An 8,754-nucleotide genomic window follows, 5' to 3' on the forward strand; every position below is an offset into this window, starting at 1 on the left:
AAAAAAAGCGTCAGAATTAGATTATAGACCTAAGGTTTTTCTCATTTCACTGATACATTGTACTAGTCCTAATAGTCACATGTTGATTCTGCTTTACCCAGTTTGGTTTGGAACAACTTTATACAAACGAACCTTATGTACACTCCCTTTTTTTTCCCCCCAAAACACCCCTATTTATAGAAGGCAACATAAATAAATCCCCGGGACTGTACAACACTATGAACACTCCTTAAAACGGCACTTTCTGCTTAAAAAAATAGCGTTATTCTCTTAAAAAATAGGAAAGAGCTCGTTTTTTTTTTTTCCTTTAAAATAAGTCGTCGATTTCCTTAAAAAAGAGGCATTTTCGCCGTTCCTTTACCCACAGCTGGAGGCACAGCCAGAAAACGGAGATGAACACGAGTTTTTTCTCTTCAAACAATAACTTAAAACCATTCCTGAACTGCTTAAATATTAAAATATTTCCCTCCCCACACCCTCCCCCTCCACCCCACCCGATTTTTTTTATTCAATTTTAAATCGCCACAATTTTAAATCGCCGCAATTTGAAATCACCACAATTTAAAATCACCACCTTCTGGTCTGAGCATCGTCCCGGGTGATTCCGGCTGGGGCGAGGGTCGCGCTTTGCTCCCGTGGGGAGGGGTCCGTCACCCCCAAAACCGCCCCCGGTTTCGGAGCCGGGGCCAAGCACTCCGCTGGGGACAGACACGCCCCTGTCACTGTCGCGACAGCGGTGACACAGCTCCTCCAGCCCGGCGGGGTCCGCTCAGCGGGGTCACCCCGACAGGCAAAGCTCCAGCGAGGGGTTGGGATCGGGATCTCCGGGGGCCAAATTTGTCGGGGGCGGGGCGGGGGGTGTGTGAAGGGGGTGATGGAAAATCTTTGGAAATTAAAAAGTACGGGAGGATTTTCCAGCTTTTCCTGCGCTGGGAGCGGAGGGTTCGGAGCCTTTGCAGTCCTCTGGTTCCTGAGATGAGCGGGGCGAGCAGCGAGGATTTTTAGGGGTGCGCGGGGGGGGGGTTCATTTCCTTTGGTTTGTTGCTGTTGTTGGTGGTTTTTTTGGGGGGGGGGTTTTTAGGAAAAATCAAGAGACAAAACCAAACCACTGAGGGGGGAAAAAAGGAGGCCAAGGAGTTGTGCAGCGTCTCTGAGCCCTCGGTGCCCGTCAGTACACGGTGCTGGGGGGCCCGGGGGACGGGTGGTGCATCGGGGGGGCCGCCTGCCCCTGGGGGGGTCCGTGGGGGCCGCTGAGGCTCTGGGGGTGGTACCAGGGGTTGTGCTCCTCCAGGAAACCCGGCGAGGAGCTGTAGGGCAGCGGCTGCGGCAGCGGGGTGCGGGCGGTGCCGGGACTGTCCCACACCGGCGACGGCGGCGAGTTGCAGGCCATGGAGTCGCTGTTGTTGGGGCTGTGCTCCAGGGGCACCTCGCCGTTCTTGTAGAGCTTCTTGAACTTGGAGCGCCGGTTCTGGAACCAGATCTTCACCTGGGGTTGGGGGGAGGGCAGGGAAAAGGGTCAGAGAGACGGGATGGGGGCAGGGAAAGGGGTCAGACCCCCGGGAAGGGAGCAGAAAGGGGGAGTGGGCACAGGGAAAGGGTCAGAGAGATGGGATGGGGGCAGAAAAAAGGGTCAGACCCCCAGGAAGGGAGCAGAGAGGTGGAATGGCACAGGGAAAAGGGTCAGAGAGCTGGGATGGGGGATGGGATGGGCACACAGACCTCCGGGAAGGGAGCAGAAAGGTGGAGTGGGCACAGGGAAAAGGGTCAGAGAGCTGGGATGGGTGCAGGGAAAAGGGTCAGACCCCCGGGAAGGGAGCAGAAAGGTGGAGTGGGCACAGGGAAAGGGTCAGAGAGATGGGATGGGCGCAGGGAAAAGGGTCAGAGAGCTGGGATGGGGGCAGAGAAAAGGGTCAGAGAGACGGGATGGGCACAGGGAAAAGGGTCAGAGAGCTGGGATGGGGGCAGGGAAAAGGGGTCAGAGAGCTGGGATGGGGGCAGAGAAAAGGGTCAGAGAGCAGGGATGGGTGCAGGGAGAGGGGTCAGAGCCCCTGGAAGGAGCGGGCGGGTGGGGTGGGTACAGGGAAAAGGGTCAGGAGGACCTGGCATGGGAATGGGAGGGATGGGATGGGCACAAGGAAAAGGGTCAGAACCCCGGGATGGCAGCAGGAGGTGGAATGGGCACAAGGAAAAGGGTCAGAGAGCCAGGATGAGTGCAGGGAAAAGGGTCAGAGAGCTGGGATGGAGCAGGAGGGTGGGATGAGCATAGGGAAAAGGGTCAGGATCTGGCATGGGAATGGGAGGGATCGGATGAGTACAGGGAAAAGGGTCAGAGAGATGGGATGGGCACAAGGAAAAGGGTCAGAACCCCGGGATGGCAGCAGGAGGTGGAATGGGCACAAGGAAAAGGGTCAGAGAGCCAGGATGAGTGCAGGGAAAAGGGTCAGAGAGCTGGGATGGAGCAGGAGGGTGGGATGAGCATAGGGAAAAGGGTCAGGACCTGGCATGGGAATGGGAGGGATGGGATGGGCACAAGCAGGGATGGGTGCAGGGAGAGGGGTCAGAGCCCCTGGAAGGAGCGGGCGGGTGGGGTGGGTACAGGGAAAAGGGTCAGGAGGACCTGGCATGGGAATGGGAGGGATGAGATGGGCACAAGGAAAAGGGTCAGAACCCCGGGATGGCAGCAGGAGGTGGAATGGGCACAAGGAAAAGGGTCAGAGAGCCAGGATGAGTGCAGGGAAAAGGGTCAGAGAGCTGGGATGGAGCAGGAGGGTGGGATGAGCATAGGGAAAAGGGTCAGGACCTGGCATGGGAATGGGAGGGATGGGATGGGCACAAGGAAAAGGGTCAGAGAGCCGGGATGGGCACAGGGAAAAGGGTCAGGACCCAGCACGGGAATGGGAAGGATGGGGCAGAGGGGAGGGGACAGGGATGGCGTGGTTTGGATCGTGGGGACACCGGACAGGGGGGTCACGGGCAGCCCAGAAATACAGGAAGGGATATTGGGGTCACAGGGGATTCCTTGGGCACTGGAACCAGCCTGGGACATGGGGTCACAGGGACCCCAGAGACACGGGAAGGGCCATGGGGGTCACAGGGACCCCAGAGACACGGGAAGGGCCATGGGGGTCACAGGGACCCCAGAGACACGGGAAGGGCCATGGGGGTCACAGGGACCCCAGACACACTCTGGCCCATAGGAAGGGACAAGGGACACAGGTGGCACATGAGGTGCCACGGGAAGGGACGTCATGGGGACCCCACACTGTGCATGGCAGGAAACCCCTCGGGACAGGGGTGTCACGGGACACGTGGAATGTCACCCTTGGTGTGAGTGTCACGGAGAAGAGAACACGGACACACCACGGACAGGGACACGGACACTCCATGGACAGGGACACCCCACGCTCTGGGGACAGCACCCACGTGACCGCAGGTGTCACAGAGACCCCTGTGGGGACACGGGCGTCACGAGGAGCCCGTCACGCCACACGCCGGGCGTCGGGAGCGTCCCCGCGCTGGGCGAGGCGGCGCTGGACGCCCTTGGCCCTGGGCGAGGGGCGGGGGTGGCGGTGGTTGTCACCCAAACAGGATGTCCCTCTGGGAGCGGGTGACGCGCTCCGTCAGCCCTTTGCCGAGTGTCCCCGATTGCTTCATCGCCCAAGGGAGGAGGAGGAAGGCCAAGGGCGGCACAAGGGCGCCGGCGCCGGCCCCGAGGCAGGGAGGGCACCGCGATGGGGCGCGGGGGAGTCACGGGCTGCGGGGACAGCGGGGACAGCGGGGACAGCCAGCTCCCCTCCCACCCGCAGAGCCGAGGGGGGGTTTGTCCCCGCGCCAGGCAGGACCCCAAGAGCGGGGGTTTCACCCCGAATGCGGGCGGCTCGCGGGAGGAGGAGGAGGAGGAGGAGGAGGAGGAGAAGCCTTTCCCGCACGTCCCGGCTCTTCCAGTCCAGCCTGCAGGGCCACCCCAGCGCTGGGGACAGCGGGCGTGGAACCGGTCCCCAAACCCCTTCTCCCTGCACGAACCGAGCGGGATGGGGCAGCCAGGCCCGGGGGAAACCTTGGGAAGTGTGGGCAGCAGGGGCAGGGACCCCCAAGTCTCTGTTGTGGCAGGATTTGGGGTCAGGAGCTGCTCTGGGGATGGGGTGTCCCCAGAACCCCGCCCCCAGCAGCCCGGCTGGCCCGGGACTCGGTGCCCCACATTCCTGGGACAGCGGGTGTGCCGTGACCCGGGACTGGCCCGGTGCCGGGGCGGGATCCAGCCCCCAGCCCCGTGCACAGGGAGGTCTCCAGAGGGAGATAAACCCTGCTTTAGCCCAAAATAAACCCCAAAACCGCACACCTGGGGTCCCCTCTCCCTGCTCCTCCATCCTCTCCACCTTTCCCTCAGATCTGCTCCAACAGGGAAATCTCACCCGAGGACCCCACAAGGGGAACTCCATCCCTGCGACCCCCGGGAGCCGAACCCTTCCCAAACCCGCGATTTACGGGGGGGTGGCAGCTCCAACTCCCCCTCTGCTGCCCGCGGGGGTGGGTTTGGGGTGTCGGGGGGGGCTCAGCGCTCACCTGGGTCTGGGTGAGCCCCAGCTGCGCCGCCAGCTCGGCGCGCTCGGGCAGCGCCAGGTACTGCGCCTTCTGGAAGCGGCGCTGCAGGGCGGCCAGCTGGTAGCTGGAGTAGATGGTGCGGGGCTTGCGGATCTTCTTGGGCTTCCCGTTGACCATCCGCACCTCGGGCTCCGGCTCCTCCTTCACCGACACTGCGGGAGGCCGCGGGGTGAGGCGTGAAGGGCTCCCCGGGCAGCCACGCCGTCCCCAGCCCGGTGTCACCCCGTGCCCAGCTCGGTGTCACCCCGTGCCCAGCTCGGTGTCACCCCATGCCCAGCTCGGTGTCACCCCGTGCCCCTCTCGGTGTCACCCCCTGCCCAGCTCGGTGTCACCCCGTGCCCCGCTCGGTGTCACCCCGTGCCCAGCCCGGTGTCACCCCCTGCCCAGCCCGGTGTCACCCCGTGCCCAGCTCGGTGTCACCCCCTGCCCAGCTCGGTGTCACCCCGCTCGGGGTGCTGGAAGCTCCCCGTCCCCTGTGACAATCTCCGGGACAGTCCTGGGACGTGTCCCGCACCCAGCACGGATCCGTCCCGCTGTGTCCCCGCGGGAACGGCTGAGCCCCGAGAGCTGCCAGCAGCTCCTGTCCCCAAGGCGGGGACACACGGAGGGGCACAACCCCACAAAGATCGGGGTCATCCAGAGGGGTCAAACCCCACAAAGATCGGGGGCACCCAGAGGGGTCAAACCCCACAAAGATCGGGGTCATCCAGAGGGGTCAAACCCCACAAAGATCGGGGTCATCCAGAGGGGCCAAACCCCACAAATCCCGGGGATCAAACCCCACAAAACCGGGGGTTAAAACCCCACAAAACCCAGGGAGGGTTAGACTCCAAAAAACCCAGGGGGGTCAAACCCCACAAAGCTCAAGGGAGTTAAACCCCACAAAGCTCAGGGGGGTCAAACCCCACAAAACCCAGGGAGGGTTAGACTCCAAAAAACCCAGGGGTCAAACCCCACAAAGCTCAAGGGAGTTAAACCCCACAAAGCTCAGGGGGGTCAAACCCCACAAATCCCGGGGGTCAAACCCCACAAAGCTCAGGGGGGTCAAAACCCAGGGGGGTTAAACCCCACAAAATCCGAGGCTTATACCCCACAAAACCCAGGGAGGATCAAACCCCACAAATCTCAGGGAGGGGTGGGTCAAACCCCACAAAACCCCTCCGGATCCCCGCGGGAGCGGCGGGGCGGGCACGGCCCCGCTCCCCCCTCTCCCCCCGGTCCCCCCCGGTGCCCCCCGGTTTCCCCGCTCCATCCGTACCTGCCTCCTGCGCCGGGAGCTGCTGCTCCCTGAAGTGCCCGTACTGGCGGTACGAAGGGCTGTAGGAATACTCGGATTTGGGCGAGTAGGTGCCGGCGGCGCCGATGCCGTTGAGGTTGAACTGGGGGTAGGGGTAGTGGCCCACGGGCTGCCCGTACGACTGGCCCGGGTAATAATCGTGCTGGCCCGTGTAGTAGCCCAGGTCGGTGACCGAGGACTCGGGCAGCGTGGGAGAGTCCTTGGAGGCTGCATGGCAGCTCAGCGAGCCCGAGAGGTCCGTCAGGATGCTGGAGAGCTTCTTATCGAAAGAGCCGCTCATGGCGGGCAGCGGGGAGGGGGCGGCTGCCTGCCCGCGCCCGGGACCCCCCAACCTGGCGGCTGCCGCGGCCTGGAGCGCCCCGAGCGGAGCCGGAGCCGCGGCTGCTTCGAGAGGAGCCACCGAGAGACTGTGCCCAAACCTCCGGCCCCGGCCGCCTGCTTAAAGCCTTTAATTAGGGAGCAGGGCAGGGTGGGTGCGCATTCCGATTGGCTCCAGAAATATTGCCTGGGAGGCAAAATAGGCTCCTGCCTCCTCCTGTGTGGGTTTTTTTTTTTTTTCTTCTCTCTCTCTCTCCCTTTTTTTTTCTCTTTTTTTTTTTTCTTCTTTCTCTCTCTCAAGAAACAACAAAGAGTGGGTGAAGGAGGGTGAGGGAATAAATAAAGTGTGCAGGGTCTCCTGTCTGCAGGAGGGGGGTCCTGGGGACACAGGAGACACTGCGGGGGGACGGGGATGTTTACAAGGGGAGTTTGGGGCTCTTGGAGGGATTTTTTTCAGGATTGTTTATAGAGTTTGTTGTGGGGCAGGGAAGGGGGGTTGGGGTTTGGGACTGGGATGGATCCGTGCTGGGGGCTGGGGGTTTTAGGGGTTTGTTTATGGCCCCCCCATTTCTCCCCTGCTCCCACCCACTCCCAGCAGCGTCCCCCAGTCCAACACCACCCCCAAGGCAGAGCCCCCCCAGAGGATCCTCCCGTACCCCCCACCCTGCCACGCTCCCCCCGCGCTGGGGGCACCCGGAGGCGGTGACAAGCCCCGATTTTGGGGGGACACCCCCGGGGGTGTATGCCCCACTCAGAGCCGTGATCCCTGTGCTGCCCCAAGGACCCCCAGCAGCGTGACCCAGCCGGGGGTCGCGGGCCAGCCCTGGTGTCCCCCCGGCCACCCGCCGGGCTGTCCCCACGGCCCCCAGCCGCGGGAAGGGGGGGCTTTGCAAGGGGGGGAGGGGTTGTTTTTTGGGGAGGGGTCTCTGCTTCTGCGGGCAGGAACTTCCCCTGACAGGAACCGGGGGGCTGGATCGGTGACCCGGGCGGGGCTGTCCCCTCCTGTCCCCTGTGTGTCCCCTCCTGTCCCCTGTGTGTGGTGTGTCCCCCCCCCCATTGTCCCCCCGGGTCCCCCCGGCCCGTCCGCGGCGCGGGGCAACGGCTCCGCCTGGCGGCCACGGCGGGAACTGCGCCGCGCCCCGGGGGCCGCGGGTTCGAGTCCCGGCACCGCCGGTACCGTCCGTGCCAAGGGTTCGAGTCCCGGCACCGCCGGTACCGTCCGGGCCAAGGGTTGGAGTCCCGGCACCGCCGGTACCGGCCGGGCCAAGGGTTCGAGTCCCGGCACCGCCGGTACCGCCGGGCCAAGGATTCGAGTCCCGGCACCGCCGGTACCGCCGGGCCAAGGATTCGAGTCCCGGCACCGCCGGTACCGTCTGGGCCGAGGGGGAAGAGAGAAAAATGGGGAATGGGAAAGGAGCAGGAATGGGAAGATGGGAATAGGAAGGCCAAGGGGGAAGAGAGAGAAAAATGGGGAATGGGAAAGGAGCAGGAATGGGAAGATGGGAATAGGAGTGAGAACAGGAATAGGTATAGTAATAGGATAGGAATACTAATAGGAATAAATAGAGATAGGTAGGAGTAGGAATAGGAGCACAGATAAATAGGAATAGGAATGCACAGGAAGAGGAATAAGAACAGGAATATGAGTAGGAATAGGATTAGAAGCAGCAATAAGAATAAATGGGAATAGGAATAAGAGCAAGAACAGGGAAAGGACAGAAACAGAAATCATAGAAATAGAAACAGAAAGGAATGGAAATGATAGCAGCAGATAGGCAAAAGTGAAGAGAACAGGGACGAATGCCCGAGGGGAGCAGGAGGCTCTGCAGGAGCCGAGCACGACCCGGAGCCGGGGGAACGGCTCGGCCTCGCTTCCCACGTGGGAACTGCGGCTGGGGACTACAGGAATCCATTCCGAGGGGACAGAAGTGTCCGCCAGCGGCCCAGCCCAGCCCTGCGAGCTGCGCCGGGATTCCCTGCGAGGTTCCCAGGGTCCCCGGGAGCCGCTGGGACATCCGCAGGTCCCCAGGCTGGCTGTCGCCCTCCAGCCGGGCTGTCGCCAGGGCTGGGCCCCGCCGGGAGCGGCTCCGCGGCAGGAAAAGCCGGTTGTGGAGCTGGAGGCCGGGGAGGGCAGCGGGGGAGCGGGGCTGGAGGGGGAGCGGGTCCGGCCAGTCCCCGACCAGTCTGGAACTGGGAGCTCTGGGGCTGCCGGGCCGGGCTGGCTCCCGTGGAACCCCAAATCCCGGAGCTGAGGGGTGGGGAGGGGCTGGGGGCGCAGTTTGGGGGAGCCGGGGCACGGCGGGGGACAGAAGTCGCTGTTCTGGGGCACCCGGGGGTCTCTGGGGGGGGGTCCCACGGGCAGGGCTGAGCACAGGGTCCGGTCAGGACCCCCCCGAGTATCCCCCACAGGGCTGGGGGTGCCCCCCACGCCCCCTTACGACCCCCTGGGGGGTCCCTCAGCCCGGCAGTCTCCCCGGGAGTCCCCGCGTGTCCCCCCAGCCCCGGCACAGCCGCGGGGGTTGGGTTTGGGGGGTCCC

At 63.3% G+C, this 8,754-nt stretch overlaps 2 protein-coding genes across 2 annotated transcripts in view; one reads left to right on the forward strand and one right to left on the reverse strand.

Moving 5' to 3' along the window:
* Window positions 1-1,168: 1,168 nt before the first annotated feature.
* Window positions 1,169-6,179, reverse strand: DLX3 (distal-less homeobox 3). The gene is made up of 3 exons (XM_041426543.1): window positions 5,861-6,179; window positions 4,564-4,754; window positions 1,169-1,486 (listed from the first exon to the last, which is right to left on the reverse strand). The coding sequence occupies exons 1-3, from the start codon at window positions 6,177-6,179 to the stop codon at window positions 1,169-1,171; spliced, it is 828 nt and encodes a 275-aa protein (XP_041282477.1).
* ITGA3 (integrin subunit alpha 3) overlaps window positions 6,178-8,754 on the forward strand; it is a 19,467-nt gene continuing 16,890 nt past the window's right edge. The window contains exons 1-4 of the mRNA XM_041426249.1: window positions 6,178-6,308; window positions 6,813-6,919; window positions 7,408-7,545; window positions 8,123-8,379. Of these exons, the coding sequence (XP_041282183.1) occupies window positions 6,178-6,308; window positions 6,813-6,919; window positions 7,408-7,545; window positions 8,123-8,379 (633 nt within the window). The remainder of the gene's footprint in view (window positions 6,309-6,812; window positions 6,920-7,407; window positions 7,546-8,122; window positions 8,380-8,754) is intronic.

This window comes from Onychostruthus taczanowskii, unplaced genomic scaffold, assembly GCF_017590055.1.
Source record: "Onychostruthus taczanowskii isolate IOZ18803 unplaced genomic scaffold, ASM1759005v1 scaffold91, whole genome shotgun sequence".
Lineage (NCBI taxonomy): Eukaryota > Metazoa > Chordata > Aves > Passeriformes > Passeridae > Onychostruthus > Onychostruthus taczanowskii.